Raw genomic sequence first — 22,345 nt, forward strand, 5'->3', positions numbered from 1 at the left:
TAGGCCTGCATAGTAGGTCACAACCAAATGACTGAAGATGGATTACTGAAAGACTGACTCCTCCACCTTCAGGCAGGACACATCCCACTTCCACCAGATGCCAAGACCCCAATGCGTGTAGACACCACAACATTTTTCCCCAATAAAGCAATCATCTAAATGAAGTTGCAAAGGCAGGAGATGGTTGTGTTATATGACTGGTTTCTCCAAGTTTCTTTGCCTCTCTCCTCTTCAGGACTCACTGACTACTCTAATCAGTTTTTTCATAAGAAGTTTTTCCAAACTAATTTTATGCAAGCTGTTCAGCTTTTGATGTCAGTGTTTAGTGGTCAAATTGTTGGCATAAAGAGCAGCACGAGTCACAGATGCAAGGCTTCACCTTAAGGCTGAAGAATCCTACAACAACGTTGATTTGGGGGTACTTCTATGAAAATGTCTGAATGGAAATTGTTTTAATTTACCAATTAATACCTCAGTGTTAATATACTTACCCATACCAACACCATTACTAAAAGTCAGGAAGCTGCGTAATTGTTACAAATCAGTACCACGAGCATGACCCACGTAAATAAGATAAAGTTCAGTAGTACAAAACATTTCAGCATAACATCCTACCATTATCACCGTATCCACAGGACATGTATCACACAAAACTCATGTCAGTTAGAAATCTAGAAAAACTACATACCTCAATGAGACCCGAGTTTATCCCAGCGTATCAGGTAACTTACGAGAATGCAGCCAGTTGTGGACGATATCACCCAGCTACATTCCTGTAATTTATTTGCACATATCTCCCATTTGCCAACATACCCAATCAATGTTAAGTACATTACTTTGGTGATGTTAAAGTTTCTCTCTGTCATATGAGATCAATTACTGTTTCACTTTAAACTTTTCAATCTAGCCAAAATAAACACCACAAATATGATATGTGGTCTTAAAGAGAGAGCACTGGATGGCAGATAGTAAGTTTGGTCATGTAAATTTCCTGGAATAACTTCAAATACTCTTGAAGACAGGTCCTATGAGAATTTTGTTGCCATCAATGATTACTTCACACAAACACTAAGGCATACACAAGAGATATTAAAGCATGGACAATAACACAATCAGCTTTGCTTAATTTGGATATGAAACAAAGAATACCCAAATACTGGTTCGTATCAGCTCATGAACTATATAATTCACTAACTCTAAAGCCACTGTTCACTCCACAGCATGGTGTAGGATGAATATCAATGTTGAAACTACAGTGACTATTAAATTTCACAAAATATATTTAAGGCTTCCACATCTTGTTTCATTCCAGTTTTGATTTTTTAGTGTTTGTTATGTCAATCAACTAATTTACTTAAAAATTATAGAACTTACTTTCAGCCAAGTAGAGAGAAATGTACACAGGAATTCCTGAACCTGTACATCAAATCAAAAAAATTAATGCAAATTTCTGAAGTATAAATTTGTATTTTTACAAACATACACAGTACAACTTCAGAATTACTGATCATCATGTACATATCTGTCACAGTGACAATCACTATTTTTAAATTAAGTCTGAAAATAAATTTAATTGTATGTCATATATCTTGGAGTTGCTGAGAATTTTGCATATGATTTTATAACTTTATTTACAGCCTCTAGAAAATCTTTCTCAGTTGCAACTTTTCTTCTTGCTCGGATTGCAAACATTCCAGCTTCTGTGCACACAGATCGTATTTCAGCACCTGAAAACAAACGAGGAAAATTGCTTGAGTTAGACACTTTGTTTTCAATAACAGCTTTACAAAATTTCTGTCAAATGAATTTACACACCTGTGCTGTTTGGACAGAGTCGAGCAAGTAGTTCAAAACGAATATCTCTCTCAACACTCATAGAACGAGCATGTATCTTGAATATGTGTGTCCGTCCTTCCAAGTCTGGCAAGCCAAACTCCACTTTTCTGTCCAATCTACCTGGTCGCATGAGTGCTGGATCCAGAGTGTCTGGTCTGTTCGTGGCCATTAGAACCTAAAATATACTATGTCTTAGTGTGAAACTAAAAAAGGAAAACTAGTAATATTATATATATAACCAACCACTTATGCCTAGAAAATTTCAAGTGACCTAGCAACAAAAAGAAAGAGGCTTTCAATGTTACTTCAAAATAAGGTGTTATTGTGACAACTGAACAGAAAAGAGCAAAAAAGGGAACTATGAACATAGCATATTGTGTTGGATAGCATTAAGTCCTGTAGTTAGGGGATAAATCAAGCATATTACACCAGGAGCATAATCTTTCCATTTTCCTAGAATTATCAATTCCTGAGAAAGAATTTAGTGTAGAAAGTGTAACTTCTATCAGCTTAAGCATTCCATTCCTAAATTTAAGTACAGTTGTTGTTCTTATCAACTGTAATGTACTGACCAGACAGTAGAACCATACATGCACAGAAAGAATTTCTATCGATAATACCACACCGAGCAGAGGCATCTTAGTTAGTAGAGTTGCAGGCATATTCCATGGGCCATTACAGAGACAGTTTCTGGGGACCAGACCCTTAGCTTGTAGTTAGTCTGAGACAGGAACACAGGTAATCTGCAGAATAAAGGCATCTGTCTACCACAGGGGTGAAAGTGGACTCCACAACAACCAGACAATGAACTTTTAGGCACTGAGGAGAATGTAGCTCTCAGTAATTGAGGAATGCTTTTAGAGAGAAACTTTCTTGATGAGTGCACATGCGTGAAGGCTTACTGTTACAGGGCAGCTATGACAGAGATTGTTACATACTTTCAATAAGAAAACGAAACTGATCTGGCCATTTGGCTAGTTCCATCCCTCTACCACTTGCAATGTTCACACAGGTCACTTGACAATGTGCTTTAATGTATGAACCACATCACAAGTGCTCGGCACTGACAAATTGATTGTTGTCTAAAGGCTGTCTACATGGACAAGGGAAAAAATTCCCAGATTTCTCAGTTAAAAATCCACTTTTCCTGGGTGAAAATACACTTTCTGTGTTCAAGTGACAGTATTCTTTCACTTGGTACTGTAAAACTTAGCAATTCTTTGAATGGTTAAGGTTTTATACACTGGCGTAGACCTTCCCGGCACTTTAGAAAACTAGGTCTAGGAGAAAAAGAAAAAAAAACGTTTTGGAAAGATCTTTGCTGTGCAGCAACATGTACGTGGCATATTTTCATATTATGATACAACCATATTTTTTATTACGAAAGTATATATTCGAATTCAACCAAACACAGCATGTTGATTCCTGAAGCACTGAAATCGAGACTGCGATGTGCATTTGTAAGCCAATGATAGCTCTTGTCACGTGATCTCGCCCGCGAATGATTGCAGATATTCAGAGCGTAGGACACATGATTAGTCAATCAATAGCAATATGTGTAGGACACATGATTAGTCAATCAATAGCAATATAACTTAAGTAGCGCGATACACAAGTAATAGAACATGATAGTTTAAATTAACACACGTTGGTGTAGCTACAAGAAAAGCTAAGCTTTCCTATATAATATTGGTCTTTTTTGAGTGCCCATAAAATTTTAAATCATACATAATTGTTTGGCCTTGTGGGGTCGAAATTCTTCTACACGGCTGGCTCTCAAAGTGTTAAGCTTTAAATGAGAGTCAAACACACTGCAATTTCACATATTTGAAGTACATTTTCACATGTAATATAATTCATCCTCTGTAAAATGAAATTTACTTTTTAAGTAACATTTTTCAAACCAACATTCGCAATATTTTCCTGCGACCTGTTAGAATTCATTTCAGCAGATGTCAGGGCACACCAGAATGGCATCATTGTGCACGCACAGCTACGATGATGTAGGAAGCCCGTAGTTTAGCATTAAGAGCTCTTACATTATGTCATAAACAAAACAGGATATCACAGGATACTTCAAGAGCATCAGAATTTCATAAACCACACTAAAATGCATAATTCGTATGTCCAGATTCCCAACCTGATATTAAGCTTTTCAGTGCGGTTTTCAGGATGCAAATTTTCTTGAAGTACCAGTACCGTAGTATCTCGTGTTTTGTTCTTTATTATGGCATAAAGCAATACATACCAGATGATGAAAACATGCACTTGAAATTCAGCAAACTGTTTAAAATAGCCAATTGTGCGGGATGAAACATTTCATTACAAATAAATTGAATGCCTCTGTGGAAAGATGAATAAAAGTCAAATTTCTTTAGCAAATCTACAAAAATAATTTCATTGTTTTGCAAGGGCATTAACGCTTGACTACCAAAACTGTGGAAATAAAATAAGATCATAAAACAAACTAATAACACACTTCAGCTTACTGTAATTATATGAATGTATTTTAATTCACTTAATAGCTTCTGGCCACAGAAATCAGTTTTTTTTTTTAGCTGTAAGCAAAAACACGTGTCACATTGAGACTACCGCCCTCCACAGTAAAACTCACACTATCTCGCAGGTATGAATCTGGCAGCTTGGGCATCCCAGAATAATTTTCCCGAGTAGCATCTGGCTGCTTGTTGCAACTGCTGATACAGCTAACAGCTACATTTCAAGTAGCCAGAAGAGCAGCCACATGAGCCAGCTGACAACTGTTCAAATGAACCTTAAGCAAACAGTTGTGACATCATACCCATCGGAAGCAGTTTGTTGTTGTGAAGTATTGCATAGACTTCGTCACAAAGCCTTTGACACATTTTGCTGTTGGCACTGTGTTTTGTTATTGTTAATGACACATTTCCATTGCAACTTTTATTTTCATTTTTTTTTTCTCATTTATGTTTTATTGCAGCAGTACTATTCTGCAGTAGTGGAATATAGTAAAATTCTTTGTTACAGTATCAGTTTTTTACCAGTCTGAATTACAAAAATTTAACTGAAAACAAAAACAATGAAAAATTCCTAGAATTCTAAGAAATTTCCAGGTTTTTACCAGATTTCCAGGAGCATATAAACCTTGTGTCTATTAATGGCATGCATTCCCATCATAGCCTGCCTACTGACATGCTTTTGGTTTTAACTTAACTGTAAGTAAAAGATGTCAGAAAATAACCCTGAGAGGTTTTCGAATGACGGAAAGTACAGGACGGAACAACAATAATATATGAATAGGATAGATTGTTACTCACCATACAGAGGGGAATTGGAATCACAGACAGGTGCAACAAAAAGACTGCTATACATTTAAGCTTTCAGCCAAAAGGTTTTCTTCTAAAGTCGACACACGACCCATCCACCCACCCACCCACACATTAACACAGTTCTGTATGATTAGTAACAATCTATTCCTTTCATAATAATGTTAATTACCGCTATTGTCATTGTTTCCATTTGGATTACAATGTACGCCCCCCCCCCCACCCCCTCCTTAAAACAAACTCACTCACTCACTCACTCACTCACTCACTCACTCACAAACAGAGTGTAATGATGCAGTGCAATAAAGGAACATAATTTAGGAATTAGAATGAATAAAAATCTACAATAAAATGTTGTTATCTCAAAACTCTGAAGAAGAAAACTCTGCTTCTGGTAGTCTAACACCAAATATTCTTCACTACTGCAGTCACTAACTACAATTCTGTATTTGGGAAGCAGAACTCTCCTACCTACCTTGCATCATTTGTGACCCCTCTCTGTTTACTCTCACTTTATTATAGTCCAAAAAGCTGCCCAAGACATTACACTGTACTTACTTTAATGTTACCCCTAGGATCAAAACCATCCAACTGATTTATAAGTTCCAACATAGTTCTCTGGACTTCATTATCACCACCGGCACCATCATCAAAACGTGCTCCTCCAATAGCATCAATTTCATCAAAAAATATAAGACAAGCCTTTTTGCTGCGTGCCATTTCAAACAGTTCTCGAACCATTCTCGCTCCCTATAAAAACAAATGATAACAGTGATATCAAATTTGAATGGCTGCTGTTGATTGCAAATTTTAATAAACTTCACTGTTCAAGTTACAGCAGCTACATTGTGCCTCTTTCTAACTTGCTATGACAACAGTGAAACAGGTGATAAAATCCCTGTCAATAAAACATTGTGACACACAAAACAGTACTTGAAAATGATTAGCTGGAGAGAAAACACTGAACACTCTAAAAAGGTATTTTTTTTTTACAAGGACATCTTTAACCAACATATAAAATGCAAAACTTTCCCCCAAAATGCCAATACACTGATCATAATCTTAATTAACACCTGAAATTAGTACTACTCACACCTTTTTGATAATTCCTGATCTCAAATCACTCCACGCCAGGTGTGTGTGTGTGTGTGTGTGTGTGTGTGTGTGTGTGAGAGAGAGAGAGACAGAGAGAGAGAGAGACAGAGAGAGAGAGAGAGAGAGAGAGAGAGAGAGAGAGAGAGAGAGGTTCCCTAGAACAAGTTTTACTCGCCTTTGGCATCGGTATAACTTACTGCTTGTTATCACATTCATTCTGACAAAGACATTCACAAAAATTTTAAAAATAATAAATGCAACTATTTTTTATGTGCATGCAGCAATGCATCTGCATTCCACCTGTCAATGTTTCAACAGCTATTAAGCAGATGTTTCTCTTCCTGCTGCTCATATTTTTAATGGAATGAAAGTACTGAAATGAGACCGCAGTATGAGCCCAAGTTTCTCCCAGCACATACAATGTCAAATAACTTATAGGAATGCAATCTGGTGGTGATGTCCACAATCACCAATATTTTGACAGGAACACACACTGGCATTTTCATGGCAAAAATTCACAGGGACACTTATGAAGAAGTCTTAATGCCTATTCTCCATAGTCAATGGGCCTCTCCACTGATAATCTGCAAACCAAACAAAACAAAACTTGATACTTTGTGCTGAATTCAAAGTAATGATCAACTCACAAAGAAACTTATTCTCTACCAACTCCAAAGAACTATCAAAATCAGGTCATGGCACTTCACTTAACAGAATAAAACTGATTTCACAGAAGCATATATTCAAATGCTCTTACCATATGAACTGTGCTGTCATAATCACTTACTCTTTAAAATATCTGTAGTCCCTGCCATATTATAGCATTTTGTGGTTCAGTGCATTCCTCATTGCTGCACACCCTAACTATATTTTGGTCAAAGATGCTACTCCAGAGAATCACCTCCTTAACCTCAAGATTTTGTTTTAGAGACTGGCAACAGGAGGACTACTTTGCAACATGTGTTAAGTGTTCTTTTATGCAGGCTTCCTTGGCATAGTATTTGCAGTGTGTGTTACACAATGCACTATGCAATGTCCTTCAGACATGCGCGCATATCTGCATGAACACACACTATTTGATTAATAGCTGTATGAAATGCATTCACAATTGGAAATACAATTACACTCCAGCTGCACAAACGATCAGCAACAACAAAAATTATTCCTGGACTGGAACTCAAAGCCAGATTTCCCACTTATCAACAATGGTTCTCTCAATCACTTGAGCTACTCGAGCACACCTCAAGGTCTACCCAAACTTTGATACATGCTGTGTGTATGTCCCGCACTCACACAGTTGCTCAGTTGCTGCTATTCCCAAACAGGGCAATACTTTGGCTGTTATTGTCATGGCCTTGCCTAGGCATGAATCATTTCCATCTTCCCCTAAACACTTCGCAATGCCACAAGCGTCACCAAGAACCCAGTGCTACATCATCCTGTTCACAGTACGATATGGGTGGTCGGACACACCTCCCAAGCCAAATTTCATCCTTGTTGCCTATATTTGCATCAACTACACCAAAATCAAGGGGTTCTGTTGAGGGTCTCAGAATGACTGCTACAACTACTGAATACTGCCCATCAGGGCTTTAGCTGATGGAAAGTTTCATACAAGATGTTTGCTGACCAAATACTGAATGGGTCTGCCGTTGTTCAGCCTGTCATGTCCTTTATGCTGTACTTTTCAAGTGATTCTCTCCCTGGCCTGACACTGCAGAACCTTGGAAGCACATCCACTTAGATTTTGATATTTTTGAGTTCCATGTTGCTGCACCATGCACCACCTGTGTTTTCTTCTCCAGCAGTTTCTGCTTTGCGTGGAGGGGACAGGGGGGGGCGGGGGATATAACAATGACACTGGACACTGCTATACGCAATCATGATGCAAGCAACCGAGTGTGCACTGCCAAAGTGTTGTTATCCAATCTCTCTCTCTCCTTGTCTCCTTTTACTTCACCTATAGTGTATTTGTTCCTACCTCCTCCTCAATCACAGACCCTCTTCTCACTCTACATGCACACCATTGTCTTTAGTGTTGCCAAACTAACGCCAATTACACTCTATTACTGCCTACAGCAACTTTGAGTTATTTTTCAGTTTTACACTATCTTTTCACCTATTTTCATATTTAATACAGTTTTATATTTTTATCTGTTGTCTGCATATTTGTTATGGGCAGCCAACTGATATCTTTTGCTGCAAATTCCCACTTCTACATTGCGACACATTAATTGCAATGACTTTCCTGCCTTTGGACATTTGCACCTCTGTCATATTAACAATTCTCAATCACAACTACTTCTTTCAAAAATGATCATTTACTTATTATAGTGTTTTTTAATTTCTACTTTATGTCCTCCACATTTTTTCCTCCTCAGATTCACCATACCACGAGATTTAGAAAGTTCATTTTCACTCGCACCTTGACAAAATCCAACACACAAATTCCTTCTGAAATTCTGAGTAGCCCTGAATACCTCGCAATGGGCTTAACTTTAAAATCGTTATCTCTTAGATCTCCCTTCTCTTCAATTTCCTCAGTCTCTAACCTTCACCACCCAGGTGCTATATAATTAAAACACCCAGACATCTCCTTAACCTACATCTGCTCTTTTGATAAAATCCTTTTGTTGTTCCAGATTAATTTTCTATATCCTAATTAATTTTCTACATGGTTGGTTTGTGGGGGTTAAAGGGACCAGACTGCTATGGTCATCGGCCCCTTTTTCCAAATACTAAAACCACCCACAGAGAATAAAAACGATCAACAGACGATAAGACAGACGACACAGAACAAGAGAAACATAGACAAAGACCAGACAAGACAAACTAAAAGCACAAAGAGTGTGACGGTAGTTGGCCAACCATACAAACAAAAAGGGAAAAGCCAACCACCGAGAAACACATGAAAAAAATATCTGACAAATCATAGGCCATAGGCCAGAATCAACACAAAAACTCACACACTTACATTAAGCGATAAAATCCCCTGCCCGAATAAAACGCAGAAGTATGTCTGCTACAGAACAGTCGTCAGATAAAAGCGCAGAGAACGTATCAGGCAGCACAAAAGTCTGCCTGAGCACAGATAAAAGGGCGCACTCCAACAGAATATGGACCACCGTCAAGGACGCCCCACAACGACAAAGAGGGGGATCCTCACGACACAGTAAATAATTGTGCGTGAGTCGGGTGTGGCCAATGCGGAGCCGACAAAGGACGACTGATTCCCTGCGGTTGGCTCGCATGGATGACCGCCACACAGTAGTCGTCTCCTTGATACGGCGGAGTTAGTTTGGCACGGGCAGGTTGCGCCAATCAGTGTCCCATAAATCGAAAACTTTGCGGCGTAATAGTGCCCGCAAATCAGTTGCCGGGAGGCCAATCTCCAGAGATGGTGGACTAGTGGCCTCTTTCACCAGGCGGTCAACAGTTTCATTTCCCATTTCCGGGTATCCCAACATGGCCCGGGGTCCAAACAAAGACCACAGATCTGCCGCAACGGGCAAGAGTATGCAGAGACTGCTGGATAGCCATCACCAGACGAGAACGAGGGAAACACTGGTCGAGAGCTCGTAAACCGCTCAGGGAATCGCTACAGATAACGAAGGACTCATCTGAGCAGGAGCGGATATACTCTAGGGCGCGAAAGATGGCGACCAGCTCAGCAGTGTAAACACTGCAGCCAGCCGGCAACAAACGTTGTTCAGAATGGTCCTCTAGAGTTAGTGCATAACCGACACGACCAGCAACCATCGAACCGTCGGTATAGACAACGCCAGAGCCCTGATACGTGGCCAGGATGGAATAAAAGCGGCGTCAGAAGGCCACCGGAGGGACTGAGTCCTTCGGGCCCTGTGCCAAGTCGAGCAGAAGGCAAGGGCGAGGGCGAGGCACACCCCATGGGGATGTAGGAAGAGGGGCCCGGAAAGGAGGTGGTACAGGGAAACACCCAAGCCCGTAGAGAAGCTGTTTGACGCGTACGGCAATCGGACAACCCGACCTGGGCCAACGTTCTGGCAGATGGACGACTGACTGTGTGAACAGGACACGATAATTTGGATGCCCGGGCAAGCTAAAAACATGGGCAGCATAAGCAGCCAGTAATTGTTGGCGTCGTATCCGCAGTGGAGGGACACCTGCCTCCACAAGTATGCTGTCCACAGGGCTGGTCCGGAAGGCACCAGTGGCAAGGCGGATCCCGCTGTGGAGGACTGGGTCCAGCACCCGCAACGCGGATGGGGATGCTGAGCCATAAGCCAGACTCCCATAGTTCAGATGGGACTGGATTAACGCCTGGTAAAGCCGTAGGAGAGTAGATCGGTCGGTACCCCATCTGGTGTGGCTCAGGCATCGAATAGCATTTAGATGCCACCAACACGCCTGTTTAAGCTGCCGAATATGAGGCAGCCAAGTCAACCAGGCATCAAAAACCACCCCCAAAAACCTATGTGATTCTACCACTGGAAGAAGCTCGCCTTCGAGATAAAGCCGCGGCTCCGGACTAACAGTGCGTCGCCGGCAGAAATGCATAGCGCAGGTCTTGGCTGCCGAAAACTGAAAACCGTGCGCTACAGCCCAAGACTGCGCCTTGCGGATTGCGCCCTGTAGCTGACTTCAGCAGCTGCAATGCCAATAGAGCTGTAGTAAAGGCAGAAGTCGTCAGCATACAGGGAAGCGGAGACAGAATTTCCCACGGCCGCAGCGAGCCCGTTAATGGCTATTAAAAACAGACACACACTTAGAACAGAACCCTGTGGCACACCGTTCTCCTGGACTTGGGAGGAACTATATGACGCCGCGACGTGCATGCGGAAGGTACAATACGACATAAAATTGCGGATATAGATTGGCAGAGGGCCCCGAAGACCCCATCCATGAAGAGTAGAAAGGATGTGATGACGCCATGTCGTATCATACGCCTTCCGCATGTAGAAAAAGACAGCGACCAGATGCTGACGGCAGGCAAAGGCAGTACGGATGGCCGACTACAGGCTCACCAGATTGTCGGCGGCGGAACGGCCTTTATGGAACCCACCCTGAGACGGAGCCAGAAGGCCCTGAGACTCCAGTACCCAATTCAAGCGCCAGCTCACCATCTGTTCAAGCAACTTGCAAAGAACGTTGGTGAGGCTAATGGGATGGTAGCTGTCCACCTCCAAAGGGTTCTTCCCCGGTTTCAGAATGGGGACAACAAGACTTTCCCGCCATTGCGACGGAAACTCACCCTCGACCCAAATGCGGTTGTAAAGGTCGAGGAGGCGTCGCTGGCAGTCCACTGAAAGGTGTTTGAGCATCTGAGAGTGGATGATATCTGGGCCAGGAGCGGTATCAGGACAAGCGGCGAGGGCACTGCGGAATTCCCACTCACTGAATGGAACATTGTACAATTCAGGGTGGTGGGTGCGAAAAGAAAGACTCCGACATTCTATCCGCTCTTTAATGGAGCGGAAGCTCAAGGGGTAGTTGGCAGAAGCAGAATTCAGAGCGAAGTGCTCTGCCAAGCGGTTTGCAATGACGTCGGAGTCAGTACAAACTGCTCCATTCAGTGAGAGCGCAGGGACGCTGACAGTGGTCCGATAGCCACAGAGGCGGCGAATCTTGGCCCAGACCTGCGATGGAGTGACATGGAGGCCAATGGTGGACAGATACCGCCTCCAGCATTCCTGCTTGCGTTGGCGGATAATGCGGCGGGCTCGCGCACGCAGTAGTTTGAAGGCGATAAGGTGTTCGATTCAGGGATGTCGCTTTTAACGCTGGAGCGCCCGCCGGCGAGCTTTAATCACTTCAGCAATCTCAGGCGACCACCAAGGCACAGTCCGCCGCCGAGGGGACCCAGAAGAATGGGGAATGGCAGATTCGGCGGCAGTAACGATGCCGGTGGTGACCGATTGAACCACTGCATCAATGTCATCATTAGAGAGAGGCTCAATAGCGGCAGTGGCGGAGAGCAAGTCCCAGTCAGCCTTATTCAGAGCCCATCTGCTAGGGTGCCCAGAAGACTGACACTGTGGTAGTGACGGAAAGATTGGAAAATGGTCACTACAACACAGGTTGTCATGCACTCTCCATTGGACAGACGGTAAGAGGCTAGGGCTACAGATGGAAAGGTCAATGGCGGAGTTTCCTGCAGAGCAATGCAGAGGAAAGGGTGAAGGCTGATAAGTTGGCGGAGCTCAGCTAAATGGTGGAAGAAACCGCTGCAGTTCCACTGGAGGATGGTGTTGTCCATAGCTGATAAAGGCATGACGGGACTGGGAAGGGAGATTACGCCGCTGGGTCACCTGCTGCCTCCGATTTAGCACCTGTGATAGTGCTTTCCATGGCGTCTGATGGACCAGCGAGATTGAGGTCCTCAGCGGATGCCAGAATTTCCACCGCATCCTCAGACGCAGAGCTGGAAGGTTGCGGTGGGATGGCTGCCACCGCGAGTTCCTTGGGCTGAGAGATCTTCTTAGGTTTCTCACGCCGTTCCTTGGGTCGCACCAGCTGGGAGGGCTTCACCGATTCAGTCTCCGGGACGGAGGAGGATCGTGAAGCCCTACGACCAGCGGATTGCGGGCACTTACGCCACTGTCGGTCGTCAGCCTTCTCGCTGGTGGAAACCTGCGAGCCTGAGAAGCCGAAGAAGTTGGACACTTCTCCAGCTTAGAAGTGGGGACAGACGTCCCCGATGGGTGGGATGGTGTTGCTCCTGAGGTAGGTGGTGCAGGAGCAACCCGGTGGGTAGTGCCCCCCCCCCACTGGCGAGGGGGCAGGAGGAGTTGTACTACTCATCGATCCGGCCACAATTGGAGAAACAGACGGGGCTAGCACAGGTGTTGTAGCAGCAGCATAGGAAGATGTCATTCTCACAGGATGGAGTCAGTCGTATTTCCTTTTGGCCTCAGTATAGGTTAGTCGGTCCAGGGTCTTGTATTCCATGATTTTACGCTCTTTCTGGAAAATTCGGCAGTCTGGCAAGCAAGGTGAATGGTGCTCCCCGCAGTTGACACAGATGGGAGGCGGGGCACATGGAGTATTGGGATGTGATGGGCGTCCGCAATCTCGACATCTGAGACTGGAAGTTCAGCGAGAAGACATATGGCCAAACTTCCAGCACTTAAAGCACCGCATCGGGGGAGGGATATAGGGCTTAACATCACATCGGTAGACCATCACCTTGACCTTTTCCGGTATTGTATCCCTTCGAAGGCCAAGATGAAGGCACCGGTAACAATCTTATTTTCCTTCGGACCCCGATGAACATGCCGGACTAAATGTACACCTCGGTGCTCTAAATTGGCGCGCAGCTCTTCATCAGAATGCAAAATAACATCCCAATGGTAAGTAACTCCCTGGACCATATTTAAACTCTTACGGGGTGTGATCGTAATGGCAACATCCCCCAACTTGTCACAAGCGAGTAACCGTCGTGACTGGGCAGAGGATGCCGTTTGTATCAGGACTGACCCAGAGCGCATTTTTGACAAGCCCTCCACCTCCCCAAACTTGTCCTCTAAATGCTCGATGAAGAACTGAGGCTTTGTGGAGAGAAAAGACTCCCCATCAGCCCTCGTACAAACTAAGAAGCGGGGCGAGTAACTGCTACTACCATCCTGAGACTTACATTCCTCCCATGGTGTGGCCAGGGAGGGGAACGTTTTCGGATCGTACTTCTGAGCGTTAAACTGAGCCCAAGAATGCTTAGAGACTGCTGGCAGCTGACCACCAGCGAGAGACGATGTACCACGCTTTATTGCGCGACATCCGCCTTGATGCCACCTACTCCGATCAAGGGTCCTCCCCACAGGCGCCACCCAGCCATGGCAAGAGCCACCTGGCAGGATGGCCGTTGCCGGGAGTCCCGATACCCCAGGAGGATAGGCATCTACTCCTTGGCATACGTGGGAAGTTAACGGGTAGGCATCAGTAGAGCGATCCCTGTGTTGTCAGGGGGCTACAACCAATAGGGTACATGGCGGCCCCACCACAACGGTCTGGCTACCGTACTGGATGTTAGGTAACATGTGGTCCATGGTCGCCGTCGGTGCAGAAAGAGGCACTGCACAGTGCGAGGTGTAATCTGCACGCAGAAACAGAGTCATGCCCAAGAGATGGAGAGCAGACAGGACTGCAATTCAACGGTGTATAAGCTGGCGAAAGGTCTGATCGCAAGATGGACACAATGCACCAAGTAAGGCGCCCTTCCCCAATCGGCTCGCTCTTCGGAAAATTTTGAGAGATGGAGATCAAACCCAACAGGGGACCATCATATAAGGCCGAAAAGTTTGAGACTCCTTTTAGTCGCCTCTTACGTCAGGCAGGAATACCGCGGGCCTATTCTAACCCCCGAACCCGCAGGGGGTTAATTTTCTACATCCAATCTCCAAGACAGACCCTTGCAATCCAATAACTAACATTATACTAAACACCATCTGACAAAGCTATAAAACCTATACATACATTCTATTTCCACTTAATAACACAAATTTTGATGCCCTATTCTACCTCAAACAACTCCATAAACTGCTTCAACTTCGCATAAAAAACAATGCTCTCACACACACTTGCTAGACTTTCAACACTACTTTCCAACTATCATTTAAAAACCTGGCCCCTAAAGAAACCTAAGTGATCTCTCAGAACCTTATATTCAGCCACAAACATAGGCTTTGTCACTCTGGATTTGTCAAGGGCTCGTTTCCAATGTGTCTATCTGTTACTAGCCTTTCCCCAGCATCTTCGCTCACATAAACATATGAAACATATATTGCGCACATCTCCTACTGCCACACTGTGTCCAGCTCTTCTGTCCTGTCTCTCTGTCCATCTCATCTCCATACCCCCCGTCTCTCCATATCTTTATCCTCCCTCTTAGTCCATTTCTGTTGCCCTGTCTCTTTGAACATATTTTCCTCCCCTTCCCTCAGTCCATATCTTTTTCCCTTCCCTCTCTGCTTCTCCTCCTGGCCCCTCTTGTTCTCTATACATCTGAAATTTTCCCCAGATGCCCATCCACAGATATATCCCCAGCAAAATACATCTATAAAGCAGGCCACTACAACTGCCACATGTCAGGGGCTTGAAAACTGTTTGTTTCTGACACCAGGGCTGCATTGCAAAGCAGATCAGCAAGACAGGTCAATACTGTGCCCACACAGTATGGTTGGGTGGTTGGAGAAGGGAGCAAACTACGCGGTCATCAGTGCCTCTGACCTGAGATTAACTAAAACCGATAAAATCCCACATTAAAAGAGGGGACTACAACATCCATAATACGATAAACTACCGTCAGGGAAGGAAGGAAAAGGAGCATGAAGGAAGAAGCAGCACAGGAGACAGAGATGCTCAGGACATAACAGACCCCATAAGGAAAGAAGTGGGAAGGCAGAGGGCCAGGATGAGCCACCAAGCCCAGTTGAAGCCAATCCAGTCAGGGTGAATCGGGGGGGGGCATGAAAGCCTGTCATCCCCTCCACTCACCGATAAGGTGGAAGGCCCCTCCCTTAAATAAAGCGATAAAAACCCCCATCACGAATAAAACATAAAACGAGATCTGCTGCTGAGGCATCATCAGCCAACACCAGGGGTAGAGATTCTGGAAAACAAAGTCCGTCATAGGGTGGCTAAGTTGGAGCAGTCCAATAAGAGGTGAGCCACAGTCAACACCGATCCACAACGACATGAGGGGGGGGGGGGGGGGGTCCTCACGACGGAGGAGATAACCGTGAGTCAAAAAAGTATGGCTGTTGTGGAGCCGGCAGAGGATGACAGAGGCCTTACAAGAGGCCCTTGAGCTTAAGACCTATTTTTGGAATGCCAATGGCGAGAGATGGCCTGGTAGTAGCTAATTTAGCCAGTTGATCAGCAAGTTCATTGCCAGGAATCCCAACATGGCCTGGGGTCCAAATGAAAATCATCCATGTTGAGCGAAGAGAGAAAGGGAGTCCTGGACACCAATGACCAACGGGTGGTGAGGGAAGCACTGGCCGATAGTGTACAAACCACTCGATGAGTCACTACAGATAGTGAAGGATAGTCCTGAGGAGGAGCGGATTATGGTCCAGTGTGCACAAGATGGCTACCAATTCTGCAGTAAAAACACTACAGCCATCTGGCAAGGAGCGAAGTTCCGTGTGTCGTGAATAGGTGTAAGCAAAACCAGTGCGACCAGCAGCCATGGAGCCATCAGCATAGATCACTTCTGAACCCTGAAAGGAACTGAGGAGACAGGAGAACTGGTGGCAAAGAACCATCAGAGGGACAGAATTCTTTGAATCAATTGAGAGATCAAGACAGAGTTGCAGCCAAGAGACGCACTATGGAGGGGTATGTGTGTGAGCGGAGAAGAGAGGTGGTAAAGGCAATTGTTGGAGCTCAGAAAAGAGCGACTGAATGCGGACAGCCATGGTAAGCCCACATCGTGGCGGCTGCTGTGGCAGGGTGAGATCAGTGCCTGGGTATAGGAGACCATAATTAGGGTGCTTTGGGGTGCAGGAAATGTGGAGCACATAAGATATCAGCTGTTCCTGATGGTGGAATCCCCGCCTCTGCAAGAAGGCTAAGTACAGGGCTAGTCTGGAAGGCACAAGTTGCAAGTCGGAGCCCACAGATGTGGATAGGGTCTAGTATCTGCAGTGTTGAAGGCAACGCAGAACCATAGACAGGACTTCCATAGTATAAACGAGACTGGACCAACGCTTGTCAATCGGACATCAAAGACCAGACCCAAGAAGCGATGGGTGTCCACCACCTCTAGGGGCTAGCCATCGAGGAACAGTTTCGGATAGGGATGGACTGTATGGCGATGGCAGAAATGCATGACAAGTATTGGCCGCCGAAAACTGAAAGCCACGGGAGAGAACACGAGTGGGCCCGACAGATTGCCCCCTGTAGACGGCATTCTACAGCGCCCATTACGGAGGAGGCGAGGTAGATACAAAAATTGTCAGCATACAAAGAGGGTGACACTGTCAGCCCAAAAGCTGTCACTAGATCATTAATGGCTGTGAGAAAGAGAAGGACGCTCAGCACGGAACCCTGTGGAACCCCATTTTCTTGCGGATGGGGAGAGATGTAGGAGCAGCCAACATGGACCCAAAAAGAGCGATAAAAAAGAAAATTACAAATAAAAATGGGCAGAACGCCACCAAGGCCCCATTCGTGAAGGGTGGTGAGGATGTGCTGGCGCCAGGTGGTGTCATAGGCTTTATGCAGATCAAGGAAGACTGCAAGGTGGTGTTGCCGATGGGCAAAAGCCGACCAGATAGCAGAGTCTAGGTGCACCATGTTATCCACCGTAGAGTGGCCACACCAAAAACCATTTTGAGTCTATGACATAAGGTCGTGGGATTCAAGGATCCAAAACAGCTGCCAACTTACCATGCATTTAAGGAGCTTGCAGAGGGTGTTAGTAAGGCTAATTGGATGGCAGCTATCCCACTGAAGAGGTGGCTTCCCTGGCTTCAACACCGGAACAACAATACTTTCCTGCCACTGGGTAGGAAATACTCCCTCACCCCACAGATGGTTGAAGAGGGTCAAGATATGACGGTGGCCAGCCACCAATAAGTGTTGGAGCATTTGGTTATGTATCCGATCCGGTCCAGGAGCCGCGGTAGGACAAAGGGCGAGGGTGCTGGCAAAATCTCACTCACTAAATGGGGCATTATATGGTTCTGAGCAGCGAGAAACAAAAGAAAAAGGCAGTCATTCTGAACGTTATTTCAGGAGAAGGAATGTGGGTGGATAATGAGCCAATACGCGAAGCTTGAGCAATGTGTTGAGCAAAATTTCATACCACAAAGTCCAGATTGGTAACAACACCATGTACAGAAATTCCCACAACCCCGGTGGGAGGACGGTGGCCAAAAATTCACTGGAGTTTCTCCTAGACCTAGAGTCGTTTAAAGACCAGAAGAAGAGCACTAGAAGGGTGCCGCTTGAAGTGTTGAAGAGCACGATGGCGGTCTTTTATGGTTGCAGCAATTTCCGAAGTCCACCAAGGGACCACCTACCGGCGGAAGAAATGTGAAGAAGGGATTGCTCAAACAGCTGGTCTGAGTAGATTCATCAACACTGTCGTGTGGCAATACGGGGGGAGGGGGGGGATGGGAGCAGACGAGAAGGCACCCCATCAGCCTTAGATAGGGCCCGCCTGTGAGGGTGACAGAGCAAGACACACTGAAAGGAGGTCAAAACAATCTGGTAATGGTCGCTGTCACAGAAGTCATCGTGGACGCCACACTCAATGGAGGGAAGAAGGCCAGGACTGCAGATGGAGAGGTCAATGGCTGAAAAAGTGCCGTGCGCCACACTAAAGTGTGTGGGAGTGCCTGTGTTTAGTAAACAAAGCAGCACCCAAAGGGGTGGGTATGGGTACTGAGGGGGAGGGGGAGGGAGAAGGGGAGTTGGAGAGGGGGGAGGGGGGAGGAGGAGGAGGAGGAGGAGGAGGAGGAGGAGGAGGCTGAAGGCATGGGGCAAACGGGGTGGGGCTGGGAAGAGGAAGGGGTAGGAGAGGGAATGGACGTAACTGAAGCATATGTATAGGTCATAGACACGGAATGGAGCCGGTCAAATTTTTGACAAGCCTCAGTGTAGGTGAGCCGATCTAAAGTTTTGTGCTCATAAATCCTCCTTTCTTTCACAAACACCAGGCATATAGGCAAGTGTGGAGAATGCTGTCCATTACAATTTACACACATTGGCGGGGGAGCACAGGCACTCCCCTCAGAGGGGATCAGTGGTGCAGTGGGAAGACATGTGTCAAGACCTGTGTCAAGACCTTAAGCATTTAAAATATCTCATCGGTGGTGGAATATAAGGTTTTACATCACTCTGATACAGCATTACCTTGACCTCTGGGAGGACATTCCCCTTGAAGGCCAGGATAAAGGCACCAGTAGCGATGCAATTGTTTGGAGGGCCTCGCTGCACACAACGGATAAAACGATACCCTCACTGCTCGAGGTTAGCACGGAGCTCGTCGCCCCATGGGCACCACCCAGCCACAGCAAGGGCCGTCTGGGACAGCAGCCATTGTTTGGAGTTCTGGTGCCCCAAGACGATGAGCATCAACTCCTGGGCATACATGAGGCGACAACAGCTCAGGTGCTAGGAGTGTGATCCCTGTGGTGTCAGGGGGCTCAGCCAAGAGGGTGCTTAACAGCCCCACCACATGGACTGGTTACCATGCTGGTGACCTAACAGGATGGGGGCCAGGGTGCAAAGGGAAAGGGATGGGGAGAGCAACCTGCACCATGGAAGCTAGGTAGGGAGTTCATCCCCAAATGGCTCACACTGAACGGAAAATTTTTGGAAATGGAGGTCAAACCCCAAGGGGACCAAAAACACTGAATAGATGGAAACAGCAAACTCAACAATAGCACAGATCAAAACAAAGCCAGGAGGATAGTCAGGTCTACATAAAAAGGGAAAAGAGGGGCCAGGGACAAAGCATCAAGGATAGGGAGGGAGAGGAACATGGATGGTAATACAGCCTTCAAAGTAAAGGCAAGGAGGGTGGTATAGCTCTGGGCTCTGTGCGCGCCACACACTTACCCACGAAAGGACTGTGGGCCCCCTGGGGGGCCCACGGAGTATGTATGTTGTGCAGAGCATGTTTTTGCCCATACCTCCACTCCCATTGGAGCTAGGAATTTATGAACCCTATATACTGATACTCTGCTGCTTCTGCACCAAACTTGGCTGAAATAGATCCTCAGATTTGGAGGAGACACCACACCCAGTCCGAAATACATGACAAAGTGTGCTTGCCTCCCTCCCATCCCATCCCCTCCTTCCACGTGTCCATCCACTGCAAAGCTTCCTATAGCTCTCAACCACAAACCTGGAGTAATCTTCCACTGCAAAGCTTCCTATAGCTCTCAACCACAAACCTGGAGTAATCTTCCCCAGTCAAATCCTTATCCAGCAATTTCAGCATCTCAGTTACACGAAATATAATAAAAAACAAGGTTTTCACAACACCCAAACTGCTGTGAGGAAATACCTGAGTCCACCTGCTTTCTGATACCTGTATTGAGAAACCGTACCACTATGATACCACCTTACAACAGTGTGACCAACAGCTCCTCAAAACTGACCTAAATCCTCACAGCTGACTACTTAATATTCCTCAAGTGGCAAAATGTTGTACATAAATCTTCTACTTGTTTCCATAGTTCAGCATATAGTAAGGGTATCTATCTGTAGGGTATGCAGTGTGAATGATAACTGTGTGTGTGTGTGTGTGTGTGTGTGTGTGTGTACGCACGCGCAGGTTCATTTTAACTTCTATTTTCATTATAAGGTCACTTTCAGACAGAAGTTCATAATAACTTATGAAGGATTTCACTTAACTGGAACTCTTACAGAATTCATTCATATTCTGTTTGCTATGGAAAACTCGTGCAATGACAAGAATTGTATTAGCCCAATAATAAACAATGATAATTTCAAAGAGTATTCAGTACCAAAACTTTAACAACTATTAGGAAATAAAAACTCTTGAAGGTTCACTGATTAATCATTCATACTAAAACTGTGTAAAGTGCAAAGATGAGTAAAATGTTAAAACATATACTAACCTCTCCTACGTATTTCTGGACAAGTTCGGACCCAATGACCCTAATGAAACAAGCATCTGTTCTGTTTGCAACAGCCCTTGCACATAATGTTTTACCTGTGCCGGGAGGACCAAAGAGGAGGACTCCTTTAGGTGGTTCAATTCCAAGGTTTACAAACTTCTCAGGCTGAAAATAATGAATTATATAAAATGCTAAAGATATAATTAAGTAAAATATAACATTATAAAATAAGAAGCTTTATATCAACAATGAAACATTCTTTTAGAAAGAAAATTTGTACTTCCAATGTCAGCTTGTATGTCAAATTGAAGCACAACTACGAAAGTTCACTTACATGCAATAGTGGTGTTTCAACAACTTCTCTTAATTTTTCAATTTGTTCTTTGCATCCTCCAACATCGCTATATGTAACATCTGGTTTCTCTTCAACTTGCATCATTGTGACTGTTGGATCTATCTTTGGTGGCAAAGGTATATGAATTTGATATTTGTTACGATCCACACTGCAATAAGGAAACATAAAAACATTTTTATAACTATAAGTCAGTATCAGAATGTTGGCAAAGCAGTCAAGTTCAATTATTTTTTCAGTAGACCCAACCCCCCCCCCTCCCCCTCCCTCCCAAGTGACGACATGCTACACCATGTAATGGTATCATTAAGCTTGACAATTGGCCTCAGTTTGATAGGAAACATGGTGTACAATATTTCTTCAACTATACCACATCTGACTGATGCCATTCCCTGAATATTAGATTCCAAAAACCTACCAAACTGTGAGGATGTTGACTACTACTACGTTCATCTCTTGTTCCATCCCATATATTTTCTATGGGATTAAGACCAGGTGATTTACTGTATTTACTCAAATTTAAGCCGCACTCGAATCTAAGCCGCACCTGAAAAATCAGACTCGAAGCCAAGGAAAAAAATTTCCTGAATCCAAGCTGCACCTGAAATTTGAGACTCTAAATTCAGTGGGAGATAAAAGTTTTAGATCGCACCTCCAAATCTAAACAAAGTTGGTCCATTGTAACATAAGACAATTTAGATCAAATGGACGAAGATACGGCTACAGTAGTTTGGTTCGAGTCATAAGCTTAGCAGTTAAGCTTTACCAGGTAGCCAATGCTGTGTGTCAGGCGCTCCTTCCTTATTTAGACACGTACCCTTCCTTTCTCATGTGCTTCATCTGGTTTGAATCGATTGCTTACTTTGCTTCGACCTGATAAGTGCCGTTTTATTCGTTATAGGTGTTTACGTCACTAAGCTAAAAATTCATTATTGTACTGTGTCATGCACTGTTTGTCACACTCTGATAATGAGAGTTTACGACCTGTGGCCACTCACGGCATGGCTTGTCTTTGTGTGCGCTACTGCTGCTTACAATAAAAACAGAGGAATTTTCTCATTAGCTAAACAATGGCAAGAAACTGCTATTTTTGTTACTTACACTGCTGCTTTCTTTGATAATGATCAAAAAGAGCCAGATAATAGACTTGAGTATGATAGAATACGTTCTGAATGATAATTTAG

General features: G+C 44.7%; 1 protein-coding gene across 1 annotated transcript in view; it reads right to left on the reverse strand.

Annotated features, from left to right (window-relative positions):
• Positions 1–1,260: 1,260 nt before the first annotated feature.
• LOC126319888 (26S proteasome regulatory subunit 7) overlaps positions 1,261–22,345 on the reverse strand; it is a 47,866-nt gene continuing 26,781 nt past the window's right edge. Inside the window, exons 5-9 of the mRNA XM_049993593.1 lie at positions 21,144–21,312; positions 20,810–20,974; positions 5,700–5,891; positions 1,816–2,011; positions 1,261–1,727 (exon numbers count right to left, since the gene is read on the reverse strand). Of these exons, the coding sequence (XP_049849550.1) occupies positions 1,570–1,727; positions 1,816–2,011; positions 5,700–5,891; positions 20,810–20,974; positions 21,144–21,312 (880 nt within the window). The 3' untranslated portion in view covers positions 1,261–1,569. The remainder of the gene's footprint in view (positions 1,728–1,815; positions 2,012–5,699; positions 5,892–20,809; positions 20,975–21,143; positions 21,313–22,345) is intronic.

This window comes from Schistocerca gregaria, chromosome 2 (assembly GCF_023897955.1).
Source record: "Schistocerca gregaria isolate iqSchGreg1 chromosome 2, iqSchGreg1.2, whole genome shotgun sequence".
Taxonomy (NCBI): Eukaryota; Metazoa; Arthropoda; class Insecta; order Orthoptera; family Acrididae; genus Schistocerca; species Schistocerca gregaria.